This window comes from Stomoxys calcitrans, chromosome 3, assembly GCF_963082655.1.
Source record: "Stomoxys calcitrans chromosome 3, idStoCalc2.1, whole genome shotgun sequence".
In the NCBI taxonomy this organism is placed as follows: domain Eukaryota; kingdom Metazoa; phylum Arthropoda; class Insecta; order Diptera; family Muscidae; genus Stomoxys; species Stomoxys calcitrans.
In genome coordinates, this window is record NC_081554.1 from 82,540,758 (window position 1) to 82,563,299 (window position 22,542).

Here is a 22,542-nt window from a genome sequence, read left to right on the forward strand (position 1 = left end):
AAATAATAACTAAGATTCGGCACGGACGAACTTAGCATGTTTTTAAAGCCTCCACCATAGGATGGAGGTATACTAATTTCGTTATTCTGTTTATTACACCTTGAAATATGCGTCTAAGACCCCATATAATATATAAATATATAAATATATATATATATATATATATATATTCTTACTGATCGTCTTGACATTCTAAGTCGGTTTAGCCCTGTCCGTTCGCCTGTCAGTCGGTCTGTCGAAAGCAAGCTAATTTTAGTAGGACTAAAGCTATGCGCTTGAAATTTTGAATGAATACTTCCTATTAGTGTATGTCGGATGGGATTGTAAGTAGGCCATATCGGTTCATGTTTTGATATCGCTGCCATATAAACCGATGTGGGTCTTAACTTCTTGAGCCACTAGAGGGCGCAATTCCTATCCGATTTGCCTGAAATTCGGAATGACGCGTTCTGTTATGACTTCCAACAACTGTGCTAACTATGGTTCAATTCGGTCCATAACCTGATATAGCTGCCATATAAACGGTCTCGAATCTAGATTTATTGAGCCTCTAGAGGACGCAGATGTTTTGTTATGACTTTCAATAAATCGCTCCAGCATAAATCAATCTCCCCAATGTACATCTTGAGCCCCTAGAATGGGCAATTCTTACCCGGTTTGATTGAAATTTTGCACAATGACTTTTACTATGACATACATCAATTGTCCAAAGTATAGTCAGAATCGGTCTATAGTCTTACACAGCTCCCATATGACCCATTCTCGATTTGACTTATTGAGCAACTACGAAAAACAACTAGTTGCCCAAAAAGTAATTGCGGATTTTTCATATAGTCGGCGTTGACAAATTTTTTCAACGGCTTGTGACTCTGTAATTGCATTCTTTCTTCTTCAGTTATCAGCTGTTACTTTTAGCTTGCTTTAGAAAAAAAGTGCGCGAAATTTTGTTTACATTTGTTTGTTTGGCGTCAATTTTAATATGGAGCCCACAAAGGAGCATTTTCGCCATATTTTACTTTATTATTTCCGTAAAGGAAAAAACGCGGAGCAGGTTGCTAAAACGTTACGAGATGTGTATGGTGATAAAGCCTTAAAAGGAAGACAGTGTCAAAATTGGTTTCGCAAATTCCGTTCTGGAGATTTTTCACTTAAAGATGAGCCATGTTCAGGTCGGCCAAATGAAGTTGATGATGACCAAATCAAAGCATTAATCGAATTGGATCGTCATGTAACTGAGCGTGGGATAGGAGAGAAGTTAAATATACCAAAATCAACCATTCATTTTCACATAAAAAGTCTTGGACTGGTGAAAAAGCTTGATATTTGGGTACCACATGTATTGAAAGAAATTCATTTAACAAACCGAATCAACGCTTGTGACATGCACTTTAAACGCAATGAATTCGATCCGTTTTTAAAACGAATCATAACTGGAGATGAAAAATGGATTGCTTACAACAACGTTAGTCGAAAACGATCATGGTCCAAGCATGGTGAACCAGCTCAAACCACTTCAAAGGCTGATATCCACCAAAAGAAGGTTATGCTGTCTGTTTGGTGGGATTGGAAGGGTGTGGTATATTTTGAGCTGCTTCCAAGGAACCAAACGATTAATTCGGATGTTTACTGTCCACAATTGGACAAATTGAATGCAGCCATCAAGGAGAAGCGACCAGAATTGGTCAATCGTAAAGGTGTCATATTCCAGCAGGACAACGCTAGACCGCACACATCTTTGGTCACTCGCCAAAAACTGAGTGAGCTTGGCTGGGAACTTTTGATGCATCCACCATATAGCCCTGACCTTGCACCATCAGACTAACATTTATTTCGATCTTTACAGAACTCCTCAAATGGTAAAACTTTCGGCAATGATGAGGCTATAAAATCGCATTTTGTTCAGTTTTTTGCAGATAAAGGCCAGAAGTTCTATGAGAGGGGAATACTAAATTTGCCAGGAAGATGGCAAAAGATTATCGTGTGAAAGAATTGAGGACCACTTCAATTGGCTGTTGTTCTTAAATTGAATTTTATTTAAACAAAATATTTCTAAGCTAGCTTAAGCCTAGCCAGCATGTTCTAATGCTGTTGGGTTGCTCACCTGTGTGAATATGCAACGTATGTATATTCACACGGCAACGCGGATGGGTGTCCATATGCGCGAATCAGATTACCTAAGCCAGACAATGATCATGACCAAGGCCAGACAATTGTCTCACACATATACACACTACATCTCCCTTTTCACAAAAAAATGATTACTTGCTAATCATTTTTTAATATGTACAAAATTACTTAATAGATAATTATTTCTTATGGAAAATATAAACGTTTTTAATAAAATCTTAAAGTTAAATAATTTTTGTTTTGTATGAATTACAAAATGGCTTAATATTTATTTATTACTACAAAAGGAGAGGAAAATATTTAAAATTATGTTATAAAATTAATTTGATTTTTATATAAACAAACATTATTGGATTTTAAAATTAGTAAGATTCCTTATTATTCATTTATATTTAAAAAAAAGTATATGACAAAAGTTTTTTTTTTTATTTTATATTATTTATTAAAATTTATAACAAAATTTATGAATAAAAAAAAATAATTTAAAAAAACATTAATTATTAATTCTACAATTTAATTAAATGTTATGTGTTAGTTAGATTAATTTTCTCAAAGTGACAGGATATACATTTAACAAAATTACAAAAAAAAAAATAGTAATAAATGCTAAAATTAACTTAATTAAGGTACACGAATTTGAATATATTTAAAAAGAAATACCAAAAAAAACTATGAAAATAAATTGGTGAACAGGCCTGTCTCTAATCTATTTTCTAAATATTTTTAATCTATCGCTATGAACAGTAATAGTCTTTTTTTATTTCCGTTTATAATGGTCACCATAGGTAGTAGCGCTACTTTTACCCTATTTAATATCTTCTTGCCCGTTTTCTTGAATAAATCAAGTGGAACAAATTTAAATATTTGTTCGCTTGGTGCCATCTGAAGTTGGGAGATTTTCAGTGCGCCAGCTTCTCTATTAAGCCTGTGGAAAAATTGATCTAAATCAAAATTCCCATTAGCACACAAATCCACAACATGAATTCGTTTTAAAATCACTTTGCCATGTTTTTAGCAACACTGGTTTAAAGATAACTTTAATTTAACGAATTTTTTAACATCATTAAAATTAATGACGTCATAAACGTTGGGCTCTTCGATTGAAAAATTTCCACGAGTATCGTCATAAACGTGGTTTGGACTATTTCGACGAGTTTCAGATCTTGTCACGACTTTATATACTTTATATATTTGTCACGACTTTATATACTCAGGAGGGGAAATTTGTCTGCTATTACCTTTTTATTAATTTGGCGATAATCAACAACTAAACGCCAATGCTTTTGTTCAGAATTTGGAAGCGCCTTTTTTGGAACAAGAAGTAGTGGGCTATTAAATTCTGATACGGATGGTTCAACTATACCATCAGCCAAAAGTTTATTTACTTGTTCGTTTATTTCTGCTCTATGTGTATGTGGAATCCTATAGTTTTTTATATATACCGGGTCCGAGTCCTTGAGTTTTATCTTTTGTTTATAAAAATTATTAGCTGTGATTGGTTCTGTTTCTAAACCAAAAACATCCGTGTAATCAGAACACAATTTGTGAAGTTGATCCTTAAACTCTTTGGGACAATTCTTTTCCAACCTTGAAAGAATTTCCTCTTTTCTGTCATTTTGTAGATATTTTTGTTCAATCAAGTCATAATTTTTCAAACTCTCAGTCGCAATACTCTTGGTGTTTAGTATAACATTTTGTGAAGTTGTATTCAAAATTCGAACAAATGTGTTTTTAGCATTTACTATAGAGCTAGCGACTAAAACACCAGGTTGAAGTTCCTGATTCATCACTAAAAACTCTTTTTCGTTTGTTGTTATATGTACTTTTCTAATTACTTCAGAACGAGCAGGTAACAAAATGTTATGGTTAACGTCAGAAAATATAATAGGGACTTGAATATTACAATGAAAGTTGTTAGGTCTTAGAATCAACCAATCATGGTGCTCATTGAAATCCAAAATACAGTTGTATTTCTTAATGAAATCCATGCCAAGAATACCATCACAAGGTATACGGAAATTCCTATCCACCACCTGAAAATCATGGGGTATTAAGAATTTGTCAATTTGGAGATCCAAATCAATTGATCCAAATGACTTGGTTGTTCTTTCACCTATACCACTTATTATTGTGGTATTAGACTTGATTAATTGACTATATTCTTTATTAAATTGCTTTAATAAAGATATATCCGCTCCTGTATCTACTAATAATGTGAGAATGTTATTAGAAAAATTGTTTTTTGCCTTCACAAATATGCTCTGACTTAGATTTATATGATGTATAGTTGGATTTTGGACTATTGTTCTCCCAAGGGAAGATTCAGGTTTCCCGAATCATTATTTTCTTCGGTAAGGATACGCACGTTGCGGTTCCTATTACCTTTATTGTTTCGACTGTCGAAATTGTGGTTATTGGAGCCACGTCCTCGATTGTTTCTATAGTAACGACCTCGTCCTCTATAGTGGCCATTACCCCGTCCACGACTATTTCCGCGTCCATACCATTTCGAATTGTAGTATCTTACATCAAAGGTGGACATGCCCTCGGTGCAAGATGATACAAATTTCGACACCGCATCATTCATTGTGCTAAAGTTCCCAGACTCCATTATAAGCCGAACTCTATCGCTGGATGCGTTTTTCGACATCGTTTTGACGGCTACTTGAGTTGAGTACTTCTGTGCTAATTCTACAGGTAGTCCGTCAGAAATGTAGGCGTTAGACAGTGCTTTCGTAAGCTCCTCAATTTCACTCACAAACGAGTTTGCCGTCTTATTTCCTTGTCTAATATTTAAAATTTTTGCTGTGATAACTTCAGTTGATTCGCCTTTGACAGATTTTCTCAATGTTATTATTATGTCCTTGATGGTCCCTTCTGAGCCGATAAGGTTTCTCGCCGTCCCTTTTAATTTTGTCTTAATGACTCTCACTGCAATCTGTTCATGAGTTTCTTTTACTGAATCTATAAGGTCCAGTGCATCAAGAAAACTCTGCAGATTTTCGGAGCTTCCGTTAAAATCCGGTATGACCCTTGTGGCCAAACCCAGAAAGTCCGTAACCGATTGTGTCATGTTTCCTGCCTCGTTTGCAATGTCAAAGAGTTTGGTAAGTGATTCACAATCAATGTTTTCGCCAACTTCCTCTAATTTAATGTAGAAAACGACCTCGTCATGGAAACTCACTGACAATCTATTTTCTATGCCCTTAGATTCCAATAAATTTGCTAGTTTATTTCGTACATCCAAAAAAATATGCTTCTGCTGCTATTTTGTGGGAGGGGGTAAGATTATCGTAGTACCCTTTTAAAAATGTCCGAATTTTTTCCAGGGCTTCAAATAATATTTTAAGGTGTCGACCTAATGTCTCATTTCCTATCGGTCTGTCTACTTTCAGACTTTTGTATGACCTATCAAAGTTCTGCTCTTTGATTATTCTGGCTACACCGATTATGTCGATCCAGTCCATGTGAGTTCTAAAATTTAAAGATTTTCATTTATTTTTTGTGCTAGTATGGCTGGTCAAGATTTTTTTTTAAGTTATTTTTTTGACATATTGATTCCTATACCTTTTCAAGATCGTTTGCAACAGAAGCGGCCCTTATATAATTCTTCCGTAGAGCCCTCTTATGCAGTTGGTAAAGAGTTACCAATAGCTGGGCTGCCAATAAACTAATTATGATTAAGAAGTAGTTGGTAGGACTTTCTACCTTTACAACAATGTCGTTAATCACATTGGCATTGGGATCCTCTATCTTTGATTCCGTACTACCCATGATTACTATACTCTTAAATGATTACGCCGATTAAAGTCTAAATATGTTGAACGAATCACTTGTGCAGCGTCAACAACCAAAGGCGGTAAGAAGAGGCTTAATAAAGTATATGGTGTCTCTTTTAACTCGTTCCTTAAGATACGCTTGTTGCAAATGATCCACAAGATAATTTATACCAATGAACCGTCATATCTGGCTTCTGTTTTGCGTTTTGCTAACTCTACAAGAGGTAAACAAGTAATACAAATACGTCATCAATATCGTGTATCTGAACAACAGTTCTTTGTTAATGCTATACGTCTCTGGAATAATCTTCCCAATAGTATTCAAATTATAAGTAATGAACGTCAGTTCAAATCTTTGATTTATAATCATTTTAATTAATTATTTGTTTTGTTTTTTTTTATAACTATTTTTTTTTTAATTTATTTTATTAGTAACTTTGATTAAATTGTTAAATTTTCTTTTAAGTTTCTTTTTCTTCTTTTTTTTTTGTTTTGTTTAAACCTTTTTTAACTTAAATATTGTATCAGTAGCTTTGCTTAAATTGTTAAATATTTTGTACCAATTATTGTTGTATTTAAATGAAAACTTGTTGAACTCATTGTATTTATCAATTTACTAACCCATGCTTTATATAAGACACTGTCTTTTGTATGGGTTTTATCATAATAAAATACAAATACAAATACAAAATAAACTGTGTCCACAAATACATAAACTGAAACATGGTCTTTTCTTATTTTGTACATAATATAAATTAAAATTTTTACTTTTTTTTTCGAGACAAAAATAGTCTTTCTCCTTAAAAAAAAATCTATACATATATGTATATTTGTATATGGATTTTACTTAACTTTTGAATGCGTTATTGTTGTTGTTGTCCTGCGAAACTCTTTGCGATGGAAGCAGTTAAACTATTTTTACCAATTAGAATTAGCTTATGCTGGAACATCTTTACGTTTCTGGTTGTGGTGGTGGTGGAAGTTGTAGATGCGGTCCCTCTATTTGTATTGTTGTTGCTGCTACTTGTTGTTGGTAATAATAAAGGATTGGAAAAGATGCAATTAACTGATTGTTGGTTTAGCAACAAATGATGGTTGTTGTTGTTGGTGCAGTGTTTCATTTTATAATTGCTGCTTGATTTTGCTTAAAAAGATTCTTTTTTATTGTGCTTCAGTTCTCATCTTTTTTGGTGTTGCTGTTGTGTTTTAATGTTTTCTTCTTGTTTAATTCTTTTTGTTTGCTTTTTTTCAGTTTTTTTATGGAGTTTTTTGTATTTCATTTATGTTTATTTTCTATGTGTTGTTTTTGCCGTTGAATAATTAAAAAAAATCGTTTTTAGTTTTTTTTTCACTGTGCTCTAAATGGCGGCGAGTAGGGTTTATTTTTTTTTTTATTTTCACGGTCGCCATGTGAAAGAATTGAGGACCACTTCAATTGGCTGTTGTTCTTAAATTGAATTTTATTTAAACAAAATATTTCTAAGCTAGCTTAAGCCTAGCCAGCATGTTCTAATGCTGTTGGGTTGCTCACCTGTGTGAATATGCAACGTATGTATATTCACACGGCAACGCGGATGGGTGTCCATATGCGCGAATCAGATTACCTAAGCCAGACAATGATCATGACCAAGGCCAGACAATTGTCTCACACATATACACACTACAATCGAACAAAATGGCAATTATATATTTGATTAAAGTTCATTCTAAGTTTTATTAAAAATGCATTTACTTTCTTTTAAAAAATCCGCAATTACTTGTTGGGCAACCAATATTTATTGCCTATCTATCTCTTAAGATAAATCGTGCAAAAACTTTGTAAATGCCATCCATGGTAGGGGGTGTAGAAGATTCGGCCCGGCCGAATTTAGCACTCTCTTACTTGTTCTTAATTAAGGTTCATTAATGTCAAACAAGACTTATTAACTCTATACTCAGGATGAAACCAAAGATAGTTTATTTGCAATGCCATTGATATTTGAATGCAACACAATATACGAAGTGCAAAAGAAGTATTTTTCATGTCATTTTCCCAATTCAAACTAACAAACAAACCAATAAAGCATAAATACCCGCATTCAATTTTAATTAAACTTATCAATTATTTATGTTACAAATTATACAACCAAACTAAAATAAAACCAAATTTTTCCAATTGCACGCACTCAAAAGCCGGACAATTGCAGCTGCAATAATTATTTGGCAATTTGCTTTGGCCGCAATGAAGCTACGACAAAAGAAATAAATTAACATCATTGGCAATGTTTACTAATTTATTGAATTAGAAAGCAATTTGAATGGCAAAAATCAACCACATACTGGCAGCCGGCTGTGTCAGGGGGAAATAATGCGCATTCACTAAAAACAGGTAGAGAGGACAGTTGCGTGCAGAAACTCAACAACTCAAATGTAGTGAAATCGGGTTACACTGGATGAGATCAGATAAAGCTTAAATTGACTTTATTTGATTAACATTTCTTTAAATTACATGTAATTTATATTCTTACATACAGAGTCAATATGACAATAAACTCAATCAATAAAATCCTCTACGTTAGAACTACTTAATTATTCATATGAAGAGTTTTGTTTTTTTCTTAGCCCAAAGGAGTTTAGGTCAAACTGAAATTTAGAAAAATTTAGCCTTTCTTATTCTGTTAAATGTTTAATAATTTATTTACTTATTCCTACAGAAGTTCCAGCATAAAAATCTTAAAACTTGTGTGAATGTAAATATAAATCACTCAGCATAACCATTATTTTACATTTATTACAAATAAATTTCTGTAAACAAGTTCATAAATGCCTTTCTTAAGACATTGAATAGGCTACGAGTTTTTGGGCGTGGAATTTGCTAATGAAATTTAGTTCGTCATAAAAGCCATTTCTATGATGACAAACAAGTAAGAGCGTGCTAAGTTCGGCCGGGCCGAATCTTATATACCCTCCACCATTGATCACATTTGTCGAGTTCTATGCGCGGTATCTCTTTTTTTTAGACAAATATAGAATATTGAATAGAACTGTTATGCTATTGGAGCTATATCAAGTTATAGTCCGATTCGGACCATAAATGAATGCTGAACACTGTAGAAGTCATTGCGTAATATTTCAGTTCATTCGGATAAGAATTGCGCCTTGTAGGGGCTCAAAAAGCAAAATCGGAAGATCGCTTTATATGAGAACTGTATCAAACTATAGATCGATTTAGACCATATTAGACACGTATGTTGAAGGTCATGAGAGAAGCCGTTGTACAAAATTTCAGTCAAATCGGATGAGAATTGCGCCCTCTAGAGGATCAAGAAGTCAAGATCCCAGATCGGTTTATATGGCAGCTATATCAGGTTCTATACCATACTTAGCACAGTTATTGGAAGTCATAACAAAACACATCATGCAAAATTTTAGCCAAATTGGATGAGAATTGCGCGCTCTATTGGCTCAAGAAGTCAAGATCCAAGATCGGTTTATATGACAGCTATACCAGTTTATGAACCAATTTGAATCATACTTAGTACAGTTGTTGGAAGTGCTACCAAAACACTACATGCAAAATTTCAGTCAAATCGGACGACAATTGCGCCCTCTAGAGGCTCAAGAAGTCAAGACCCAAGATCGGTTCGTATGGCAGCTATATCTGAATATGGACCGATTCAAACCATACATAGCGTAAATATTGGAAGTGCTAGCAAAACACTACATGCAAAATTTCAATACAATCGGACGAGAATTGCGCCCTCTAGAAGCTCAAGAAGTCAAGACCCAAGATCGGTTGGTATGGCAGCTATATCAGAACATGGACTGATGTAAACCATACATTGCGTAGTTGTTGAAAGTGATATCAGGCCACTACGTGCAAAATTTCAATAAAATCTAACGACAATTGCGCCCTCTAAAGGCTCAAGAAGTCAAGACCCAAGATCGGTTTGTATGGCAGCTATATCAGAAGATGGACTGATGTAAACCATACTTAGCGTAGTTGTTGGAAGTGATACCAGATCACTACGTGCAAAATTTCAATACAATCGGATTAGAATTGCGCCTTCGAGAGGCTCAAGAAGTCAAGACCCAAGATTGATTTATATGGCAACTATATCAAAACATGGACAGAATGGGCCCATTTACAATACCAACCGACCTACACTAATAAAAAGTATTTGTGCAAACTTTCAAGCGGCTAGCTTTACTCCTTCGAAAGTTAGCGTGCTTTCGACAGACGGACGAACAGATGGACGGTCGGACGTACGGACGGACATGGCTAGATCGACATAAAATGTCGCGACGATTAAGAATATATATACTTTATGGGGTCTCAGGCTAATATTTCGAGTAGTTAGCAACAGAATGACGAAATTAGTATACCCCCATCCTATGGTGGAGGGTATAAAAAACACTAATTTAATTTTGGGAAGTAAGCGTATTGTATCTGATTTTTATAAAAATATTTGAACATCTTATATATAACAAGTAAAAAGGCATTAAGTTCGGTCGGGCCGAACTTTAGATACCCACCACCTCAGGTATATATGGAAACCCCCTTTCGTCACAATCCGGTTAAAATTGGATAATCGATGCACCCAAATTCGGCACGGACATTGAATAGTCTAATAAATATAAGTCACTGTTCAATTTTGTATTTCAAATTTCAACAAAATCGGTTAATAACTGAAGCTTTTATGAGCTTCAGATCCTTAATCGGCACATCGGTCTATATGATAGCTATATCTAAACACAGTCTGATCGTCACCATATTTGGGATAGATAGCGGGTAGCCTAAAATTACTTGCTGTTTCAAATTTCAGCGAAATCGGAAAAAAATAAAGCTTTTATGGGCTTTAGACCCTTTATCGAGGGATCGGCAGATCGGTCTATATGGCAGCTATAACTTAATATAGTCCGATTTGATTCATATTTAAGTCCTATATTAGGAGGCGTAAAACTACTTATTGTTTCAAATTTAAGCGAAATCGGTTAAAAAATAAAGCTTTTATGGGCTTCAGACCCTTTATCGGGAGATCGGTCTGTATGGCAACTATACCTAAATATAGTTCGATTTGATCCATATTTAGATCAGATGTCAGGAGGCTTAAAATAACCCTCTATTTCAATTTTCAGCAAAATCGGGTAATAAATAAAGGTTTTTTGGGCTTCAGACCCTCAATCGGCAGAACGGTCTATATGACGGCTATATTTAAATATAGTTTGATCTGAACCATATTTGGGTCCTGTGTTAGGAAGCGCAAAACTACTTACTGTTTCCAGATTCAGCGAAATCGGTTGGAAAATAAAGCTTTTATGGGCTTCAGAACCTTAATAGGGAGATCGGTATCTATGGCAGCTATATATAAATATAGTCCGATATAGACCATATTTAGTTCAGATGTCGAGAACTGTTTCAAATTTCAGCAAAATCGGATGAAAAATATATCATTTATGCTCATTAGACCCTTTATCGGAAAATCGGTTTATATAGCAGCTATATCCAAATATGGTCCGATTTGGCCCGTTCAAGAACTTAACCAGCGTGCATCAAAAACACGTATCTGTGCCAAATTTCTTCTCATTATCTCAATTTTTGAAGGCTGTAGAGTGATTACAACAGACGGACGGACAGACGGATAGACGAACAGACACACGGACATCGTTAAATCGTCTTCGAATTGTTCGACGATCTGAAATATGTATACTTTGTAGGATCGGAAATTGATATTTCGATGTGTTGCATACGGAATGAATGAATGAATATACCCCTATCCTACGGTGTTGGGTATATAAGAACTTCGTTTAACATTTCAGCAAAATAAATGTGCCCCCTACATGCTCCAGGAGTCAAATTAGGCGATCAGATTGTATGCGGTTTTCATCAGTCTATAACCCTATTTAGACCGCTTGATATGGCTAAGGGAAGTCAAAGCAGAATATTTCATGCAAAAATTCAGCCATCTAGGGTATCTCTTTTTAGGCAAACAAAGGATAAAAGAAAGGAATTGCTACGCGATTGGAGCTTTATCAAGTTATGATCCGATTCCGACCATAATTGAATTGAATATTGGAGATCATAGTAGAAGTCATTGTGTAAAAGTTCAGCCAATTTGAAATAGAATTGCGACCTATAGGGTCTCAAGAAGTAAATTACGGAGATCGTTTATATGGGGAGCTGTATCAGGCTATAACGATTCAGACCATATTTGATACGTATGTTGAAGGTCATGAAAAAGCCGTTGTACAAAATTTCAGCCAAATCAAATAAGAATTGCGCCCTCTAGTGGCTCAAGAAGTCAAGATGCCAGATTGGTTTATATGGCAGCTATATGAGGTTATGTACCGATTTGAGCCATACTTACCACGTTTGCTGGAAGTCATAACGAAACAACATATGCTAAATTTCAGCTAAATCAGATAAGAATTGCGCCCTCTAGTGGCTCAAGAAATCAAGATCGGTTTATATGGCAGCTATATCAGATTATGGACCGATTTAAACCAATCTTAACACAGTTATTGAAAATCACAACAAAACACCTCATGCAAAATTTCAGCTAAATCGGATAGGAATAGCAGCCTCTAGATCGGTTTTTATGACAGCTATATCAGGTTACTGTCCGATTGCAACTATACTTATCACAGTTAGTGGAAATTATAACAAAACACCTCATGCTAAATTTCAGTCAAATTGGATACGAATTACGCCCTCTAGTGGCTCAAGAAGTCGAGATCCAGGATCGGTTTATATCGCAGCTATATCAATGCATGGACCGATATGGCCCACTTACAATCCCAATTGACCTATACTAGTAAGAAGTATTTGTTCAAAGTTTAAAGCGCCTAGATTTACTCCTTCGAAAGTCAGCGTGCTTTCGACAGACAGACAGACGGACATGGTTAAATCGACCTAAAATGCCATGAGAACAATTTGAGGAGTTACAAACAGAATGACGAAATTAGTATACCCCTATCGTTTGGTGGAGGGTATTAAATTTACAGAGCATGTACAGTGCCGTTCCAAATAGTAGCACTGTTAAAGTTTATGGGGATAAAACATTTAGATTTAAAAATGGGTTCATAAATAAATAAATTTATGAATTACCATTACACCAATGGTGGGAGAAAATCGCTTTACCCAGAGGATGGGAAAAGGTAAGAGTATCGGGAGTTGATACTATGGATCTAAAACAATTCTTTTCAAAATTGGAAAGATCCAAGGAGTTGTGGGAAACGAGTAGGAAACCACGGGATTGTGGTCAGACACAATACCAAATATTGCAGTCAAGTTATAAGGGAAATAAAAATGCTCCTTTTTTCAAACAACTTACATTTGTACTTTTATTTATACTTAGGTGAGATGTGATCTGGTCCGCTGCTGAGACAAGAAGAGACCCTATGCTTAGTCTTTACTTGACAGGCCAGTTCGTAGAATATGCGAACTGCCAACGAGATAAAAGAAAGAGCCCTAATTGCCAGATCAATACATATTAAAAATAGGGGGAAAAATTTATGTACTGTAAAGTTAATACATACTGATTCATATTAAAATATTTTTGAGTTATTATCAAAGTTCAAACTTATTTCATTTCTTAAAAATAAGGGTAAAGTACAGTAAACATCCTGCCCCCCTTGGCCAGTATTGGCCAAAGAGAGAAGGTCTAATGTCCTTAAAGAGTCCTTTGCAGACGATCCAATGCCATCATCGCATTCTGCACACATCGCCGTAAATTTGTAGTGGGAGGAAGTGAAGAGGTTGTCTTTTGTTGAGATCGTTGTCGTTTACACTCGGCTAAATTCCGTCTGTTAATTCCATTTTGGTTTCTCACCGATTTATTTTGCCTTGTGACATTAGAGCGTACATTTCTTGGAGTTTCACATTTTTTGGAAGGTCTAGCTTGTATACGATCTGTAATAGGAAGATGCAATAGTGTATTATGTGCATGGCCGCAGCGCTGACACAAGTCCGGTGATGTACAGCCTGCCGAATCATGTGATCTTGCCATGCAATTCATACAATACCCATGAGCTCGCACAGCTCGACGCCGATCCTTAACGCTCATTGCCAAGAACATTTTGCAGTATTTCAACGGATGATACTTACGGCAGATGAGACACTGGTGTAGGTTTGAATTTTTAGGACCCCTATAATGGAATATTTCTCTGGATAAATGATAAAGATTTGCAACATTTTACAAAAACTTTAATAAGAAATGGAGCATATACTGGACACCTCTGATGTTTTATTGAAAAAGGAGATTTTCAAATGATTTTGGGAAAGTAAACTATTTTGGGATTTTAGGATATTGTAGGAAATGTTGAAGGATTTTTACTACAAGTCTTCGTGTCCGAGGGGAGAAGGCAAATCTTCGTTATTGGTCTTGTGAGAACACCCATCTGTGTACGTATATCCGCCACTCTAACATGACCATCGCTACCGTAGTAAGTTTTCTTAATCCTCCCTAATCGCCATTCGCATGGTGGGAGAAGTTCGTCTTTAATGACAACGAGTTGGCCGATAGAGATATCGTCCTTTACATTTTTCCACTTGTACCTTCTGTGGAGTTCTTTCAAGTACTCGTCCTTCCATCGACGAGCGAATTGGTGCTGAAGAGCCTTGAGTTTATCCCATCTATCTGTTAAACAAAGGGGTTCTGAGGGTGTTTCTGGAAAGGCCATCAATGGGGCACCCCTCAGAAAATGTCCTGGTGTCAATGCCAATATTTCGTGGGGATCATCGGTCATAGGTGATAGTGGCCGAGAATTCAAAACAGCTTCAATACGAATTAATAGAGTGGAGAACTCTTCAAAGGTGTACTTATAATTATGTGCCACTTTTCGGAAAAGAGTTTTAAAGGATTTTACTCCAGCTTCCCAAATCCCTCCCATATGTGGGGCATTTGGAGGGATAAAGGACCAATTAAAACCGTGGGATGAGTACTTTTCAGAGATGTCCTTGAATGAGGACTTTATAAAGTGTTCAAAGGACTCTCGAAGGATTCTTTCAGCTCCCACGAAGTTTGTCCCGTTGTCAGAATAAAGTTGTTTCGGTAGGCCTCTTCGACCCACAAACCTTGTAAAGGCTGCTATAAACGAATTGGAGGAGAGATCAGAGCAGATCTCAAGGTGTAACGCTTTTGTGCAAAAGCAAACAAAAATACAGACATATCCTTTATGATATGCTGCTTGTCGAACAATGGAAGTCTTAATGGAAAAGGGGCCTGCGAAATCCAAGCCAGTCACAGTAAAAGGGAGGGAAAAATTGGTTCTTTCGGGTGGCAGTGCAGCCATGATTTGGGATTGAACCTTTTGCTTGTATATGACGCACGTTTTACAGTTTCTAATACACTTTTTTATGAGTGGTCGCAGCCTTGAGATATAATACTCTTGCCTAATGGTCCTGAGCATAAGAGAGTGTTCAGCATGCATGAGGAGTTCATGTGTAAATTTTACAAAAAGTTCAGAAAATCTCGATTGAGCCGGTAAAATAATTGGATGACGTTCGTTATAAGTGAGATCTGAATTGACCAACCTTCCATTTGCTCTTATGGTATCGTCTGAGTCAATAAAGGGGTTAAGGGAGTAAAGTGAGCTTTTCTTGCTAACTATTTTAGCTGTACAAAGAGAGTGATACTCTGATGCGTAATACCTTTTTTGGGTTAAGGTAATGAGTCGATTTTTCACCAAATTAAATTCTTGAAAGGAAATAGTGGGTGTTGTGAATGGGGGATAATCAAATGATCTTGAGATTTTGGAGTAAAATCGGAAAACATAAGCAAGAACCCGTATGGCCTTGTCCCATTTTGAAAACCTTTCTAATGTGTCGGATTGGTCATCGAACGTGTGAAATACTTTTATCCTTCGCATTTCTGGTGGATTCTCAGATAAGAATCTGGACTTTGGCCAATCCTCGGGGGGGCCAAGAAGCCATGTCGGTCCATGCCACCACAATGTGTTATTCATGAGATCAACAGAGCTACACCCACGGGATCCTAGGTCTGCTGGATTATCTGCGGAGCGTATATGACGCCAGATGCAGTTTCCAACATTGTGGAGGATTTTGGAAGTCCTGTTGGCCACATAAGTTTTCCACGTATTAGGTGGTTTTTCCAGCCAGCCCAGTACAATGGACGAATCACACCAGAGAAACATATCGTAGTTCTGAATTGGGAGAGAGGTTATGAGTTGTCTCATTAATTTCGAGAGTAAAACGGCTCCACAAAGTTCCAATCTTGGGAGACTGACTGGATCAATAGGAGCGACCTTCGTTTTGGAGACAAGAAGGTGGCACTGGACAGAATCCTCCGTTCGAGTTCTCAAGTAGACCGCAGCACAGTACGCCTTTTCTGAGGCGTCACAGAAACCGTGTATCTGCGTATGATATAATGGGGCAAAATTGATCCAGCGAGGTATTTTTATATCAGCCAGCTGGGAAAGATTTACGACAAATTTATTCCACTTTAATAGAGAGGAGGGCTTTACATTCTCGTCCCAATCGGTCCCTTCCAACCACAGCTGTTGCAAAAGGAATTTTGCCTGGATGATTATTGGGGAAATCCAACCAGATGGGTCGAAAAGCTTCGAAGAAGCCGATAATATTTGCCTTTTAGTTATAGCTTCAGAGGGCGATATATTTGCAACTTGATACGAAAATTGGTCGTTGAGGGCGTTCCATTGGATACCCAATGTCTTTGCCGAACTAGTTTCATTGAACTTTAGAAAATTCGTATCCAACAGACAATCCTTTGGGACGGAATTTATAACTTGTGGGCAGTTTGAAGTTATCTTTTTGAAAGGAAAACCGGCTGAACTTAGGACTTTGATTAATTGTGATAGGGAATCAATAGTTGAGGCTATATTGTGTGCTCCTGAGAGGACGTCATCGACGTAAATTTCTCTCTGCAAAATTTGAGACGCCTGAGGGTGTGTATCCGCTGAATCACGAGCTAACTGCAAAATTGTCCTTATTGCCAAGTAGGGGGCTGAACTAACACCAAAAGTCACGGTATTAAGGGCATAATCTCTAATGGGACTAGTGGGTTCTGGCCGGAAAAGTATCCTTTGGAAGTTCGTGTGGTCCTTGTGAACTAATATCTGGCGGTACATCTTCTCGATGTCACCGCTGAAAACGTACCTATACTGACGCCAGTTCAAAATCAAAGTCGAAAGGTCTAATTGTAGGGATGGACCGATATACAACACGTCATTAAGGGACTTTCCTGAGGAGGTTCGCTGAGAGGCGTTAAAAACAACCCTCACTTTTGTACTACGACTGTCAGGCTTAAGGACCGCATGGTGGGGCAGGTAGTATGTACTTTGAGATGAGTCTTTGGAAATTTCATGAGGCGTAACCTCCTCCATATGGCCAAGGGAAATATATTCCTTTAATATATTGTAATATGTGTTCGCCATTTCTGGTTTCCTGCCTAGAGACTGTTCCATACGCAAGTACTGGATAAGGGAAATATGTCGTGAAATGCCTAGACCTAGTTCCTTGTGATTTTCGGACTTAAAAGGAAGTTTTACTATGTATCGACCTTCTGCGTTTCGAGTGGTGGTTTGACAGAAAAAACTTTCGCAATACTCATCATCTGGGGATATAGGAGGGCTTGAAAGAATCTCTTCCTGCTCCCAAAACAATCGCAGTTGTTGGCTTATCGGATCCTCAGAAGTTTCGGTGGTTTCAATAGCGAATGATGAGCAATTGAGGGTTTCTAATGGACCGCTAATTATCCACCCAAATATAGTCGCTTGGGCCAAAAGAGAATTTGGCAACTTCTTGACCCCATCAAGAAGTAATTTTGGCATGACATTGCTGCCGATCAACAAATCTACGGGTCCAGGAGAAAAGAATTCAGGATCAGCCAGATCTAAATCAGATAAATCGTCATAAGAATAATCTGATTGAGGGACAAAAAAGTTTGGCAGTAGTCGGGTTATCTTGGGGACGACAATTGCTTGGATGGCCAGCGAGTGGTCATGTTTCCTCGAATATAGGGTGAGCTTACAAAAGGACTTTGAGTTTGCCACTACACCGCCGCCCATTCCCCGTATTTGAAAATTCATTGGTTCGGTTGGAAGCAACAAACGCTGCTGCAAACGTTTAGAGATAAAGGTTTTTTCTGACCCTTGGTCAAGAAAAGCACGAACACTAAATGTGTCTCCATTATGGATTATGGAGACTAAAGCGGTTGGCAAAAGGGTTTTCTCGCAGAGCTGGTTGTTCTCGGAAACATAATGAGACGACGTTTGGGTCACTTGGTAAAAGTCTTGGCTAGGAGTGGAAGTGGATGGTAATTCAATAGGAGAGTTTACGTCAACAGGGTTTGTGGTATTTACGTTAGACTTGTTTGGAGAAGATTTGGTGTTGGAATTGGGAAAGTGCAAGAGCGTATGGTGGTTTTTCTTGCACGTTGTGCACAGAAATTTGCTTTTGCAATCGCTCCGAATATGTGTATATGACAAGCAGTTTAAACACGTATTATTCTGCCGTACAAATTCGCTGCGAGCTTGGGGACTCATTTTTAGGAATTCTTGGCAGCTTCGAAGAGAATGGTTGGAGTTGCAAATCTTACAGGGAAATTGGGCTTTACTTTCTGTATTGAAAGCATGAATATCAGAATCCTGTTTTCTACTGTTCCCTTTCTTGGCGCCCTGGATGCTATTGAGTCTTTCGACCACCTCATACCGATTGGAAAGAAAGGTATCCATTTGGTCCCAATTGGGGAGATCCCTATGTGATTTCAATGACTGTTCCCATAGTGAAAGGGTTTCATGTGGGAGTTTTGTAGAGCACAAAAACACGAGGATAGGGTCCCAATCGGCTGTGGAAATTTTCTGAGCATTTAAAGCGGCCAAACAATCATTTATTGTAGCCTGGATTTCCTGAAGGGCCTCGCTGCTTTCGGAGGGGATTTGCTTTAAATTGAGGAGGATTTTTAGTTGGTTGTCAACCAAAATTCTCCTGTTTTCGTAACGAGTCTTTAAAGCATCCCACGCCAGAGCAAAATTCTCTCCACAGAGCTTATATTTCTTCACAATAAGTGCCGCCTGGCCTCTTACCTTCAAACGAAGGTGATACAACTTTTGTACGGCCGATAATCTGGGATGTTCTCCATACACTGCGGAGAACATGTCCCTGAATGAGGGCCATTCCTCATAGCCCCCATAGAAGATCTCTGTGTCGCAAGGAGGGACCTTTATGCAGGGAACAGAGTTGTCCATAATTGGACTTTCTAAAACAGGAGAAGAGGATGAATTATAGGGGTTTATGAGGGTCTTTTGCAAGTCCAAAATCCTGGCTTTACAAGACTGAAAGTCACTTGTACATTTAACAAACTTCTGTCTAGCTGACTGTAGCAGCCCCTCATCAGAATTTGAGTCCTTCGAAATACAAAGTGTCCTATAAGTCTTTTGAAGAATTGTCCATCTATCATTTAGCTCCTGAAGAGCAACTTCAAGGCGAGAATCGGAAAGGTCCTCCACGGGCGTGTCGCCAAAGCTAGCAGAAAATGTTATTAAATTATCAGAATCGAAAATGAAGTCTTCCATTGTGGATAAAGGGATATTCCGAAAGGAAATATATCAAAACTGGATGAAAATATTAATTTGCAATTTCCAAGGAATGGAAGTGCCCTCAAAGTTTTGAAAAACTTTAGGCTTGAGTAAAAGAAAGTAATAAAAATAATAAAAAGGGTTTTCAGAGAGGACAAACCAATAAGAGAATATGGGTATTTTTGTTATATTTATTTATATATATATGTAAAAGACGGTATATATTTGTGACACAAATACAGAAAATAATAATATCTATTATGGAAGTGACACAAATATAAAAAATAAATAATTAACGTTGGGGTTGTTCTCGTTCTTTGTACCATATAATTCAAAAAGGTAATAGGTTCAAAACTGTTCCCAGTGTGGACAAAATTTCTTCGTTCTAATATAAATATCTCAATATCAAGGGGTTTGATACATAAAATCTTTCAAAGACCTATTTCCTTATTCACATATAAAATTGAACGATGGTTTCTTAAAAAATTCTTGTATTTAGGAAAACTATTCCCAATTTCGCCACAAGGTATCAATAAAGATTTATAAGCCCGATTTTTACACTGTTGTTGGTTCATAAAAATGTAAAAACTGTTTCCAATTTGAATATGCCACTGACATTCAATGTAAAGGCAATAATAGTTTGAATTACTGCTTAAAATTAAAACGAACTGTTCCCAGTTACACAAGCAAAATTTCATAACAGCTTTTCAAATGTTTCCAAAATTCACAAGGGTCTGTAAAACTGTTCTCACTTTGAGCCTTCGTCTATATGTACATTCATTTTAACAATGTTAACCAACACTTCGTATAAAATTGATAAAATATGTATGTTTTGGGTTTGGTCGATTAAGCTATCGTTTCTAGCACCGAAGATCCGAACCCAAATAAGCTAAGTTGGAGTTCATGCAAAACAAATTGTTGATATAATATTTTGAGGTAAAATAATTTAACATTTGTTAATGATTGTTTCGAGAGAGTTTTTACAATTTGAATAGCACTGTCCTCGGATAACAATATGTATGTTACTGTGTGTAGTACATATTAAGTGGGAATTTAACACCCACGTTCAGAACCACATTAAGCAATGAGTGCTAACATTGAATGTTAAACCGAATGTTATATAGTTTAGTAGTCACTGATCGCAAGCAAGAATTGATTTGGGGGATTTATTTGCAAATGTTAATGTGGGCTCCAAGTGGATGTCAACATTTGAGTCGTAAGTTGTTGTTGTTTATTTTTTCTTTTTCTTTCGTATATTAGACCGTTGTTTCAAGGTTAATTGAATTGAGTTACACTTCCTGGTAGCCCCAGGGGATGGGGGGAATGGATATGTAAATGGTTAAGTGAATTGAGTTACACTTTTCGGGAGCCCCAGAGTAGGGGGGTGGTGTACGGATAAGTAAATGGACTGTATTTGTGATAATAAAATAGGAATAATTTGGAAACTTACTTTGAAGTGAAGAGAATTAATTCCATGTGAAGTACCACTTGTGGGATGAAAGATCCAGCTGCGACGACCGTGGGCAAGAGGAGCATTGCAGCATGCGGTTTTCGTCCAATGTCGGTGAGGGGGTGAACCTTTGATACACCCCTGCTTCAAATAATAGAATTGCACGTTTTTGTGAAAAAAAAAAAAAAAAAAAAAACGTTTGACGACCAATCCCTATCCAGTAGGGGGAACACAACAGATGGGAATCTGGATTGGCAAATGGAATGCTGATATACTTTCCGGCTTTCTTGCGTTTCCTTTAATATTCTGGACAAGGCACATAAAAAAGAATTTTTTTGCTTTTTAATATTCTTTTTGGGACGTGAAGTCCTCCAAACGCAAATGATTCTTTACTCACTTCTATCCTTTAATTTTCACTGTTCTGTCCAGCAAAAACTATCAAAAATAAAACACTTTCTTATTCCCGAAAAAAATTGATATTCAGCGAATATTTTGTCAAAACACTTTTTCTTCACGCAAAAAATTGATATTGAGTAGCAATTTAAAGAATGCGAGAATACGGGAAATAGTGATAAAACGTGTTCAGCACTAGCTGTCACTTTTTACTTCGTTGCACTTTTTAGTAAAGGTGAGGTTGCCAGATAACAAGCAAGGCTCGAATGGACCATGTTAAAGTTTATGGGGATAAAACATTTAGATTTAAAAATGGGTTCATAAATAAATAAATTTATGAATTACCATTACACCAATGGTGGGAGAAAATCGCTTTACCCAGAGGATGGGAAAAGGTAAGAGTATCGGGAGTTGATACTATGGATCTAAAACAATTCTTTTCAAAATTGGAAAGATCCAAGGAGTTGTGGGAAACGAGTAGGAAACCACGGGATTGTGGTCAGACACAATACCAAATATTGCAGTCAAGTTATAAGGGAAATAAAAATGCTCCTTTTTTCAAACAACTTACATTTGTACTTTTATTTATACTTAGGTGAGATGTGATCTGGTCCGCTGCTGAGACAAGAAGAGACCCTATGCTTAGTCTTTACTTGACAGGCCAGTTCGTAGAATATGCGAACTGCCAACGAGATAAAAGAAAGAGCCCTAATTGCCAGATCAATACATATTAAAAATAGGGGGAAAAATTTATGTACTGTAAAGTTAATACATACTGATTCATATTAAAATATTTTTGAGTTATTATCAAAGTTCAAACTTATTTCATTTCTTAAAAATAAGGATAAAGTACAGTAAACAAGCACCATTAGCATTAGCATTACCTGCAAACTGATCTACAATATAAGTATTAAAACGTTTTTTACAGGAAAGTTAATTAAATGTGTTTTATCTTTTATCTTTTAGAAATGTATGCCTTTGTTCAGTATAATAAATTTGTTTTCGTGTTCCATGCGATATTTCATGTTGAAGCCACTATTAACGCAGTCAAAATAATAGCACCCAATGATGTTTCTCTTCCAAATCCCGTAATTATACCACTACACCACCACTGTGGTACAGGGTATTATTATTTTGTGCGTTTGTATGCCACACTAACAAGGAGGAGAGCTAGACCCATTGAAAAGTATACCGATCTGCTTAGAATCACTTTCTGATTCGATTTAGCTATGTTCGTCTGTCAGCCTGTCTGTCCAT

General features: G+C 36.6%; 1 protein-coding gene and 1 long non-coding RNA gene across 2 annotated transcripts in view; both read right to left on the reverse strand.

Annotated features, from left to right (window-relative positions):
- LOC106081913 (uncharacterized) overlaps positions 1-22,542 on the reverse strand; it is a 128,799-nt gene that overhangs the window by 99,447 nt on the left and 6,810 nt on the right. The window lies entirely within an intron of this gene.
- LOC131995824 (uncharacterized) lies at positions 13,279-20,987 on the reverse strand. The gene is made up of 2 exons (XM_059364987.1): positions 20,893-20,987; positions 13,279-14,033 (listed from the first exon to the last, which is right to left on the reverse strand). The coding sequence occupies exons 1-2, from the start codon at positions 20,976-20,978 to the stop codon at positions 13,559-13,561; spliced, it is 561 nt and encodes a 186-aa protein (XP_059220970.1). The 5' UTR covers positions 20,979-20,987; the 3' UTR covers positions 13,279-13,558.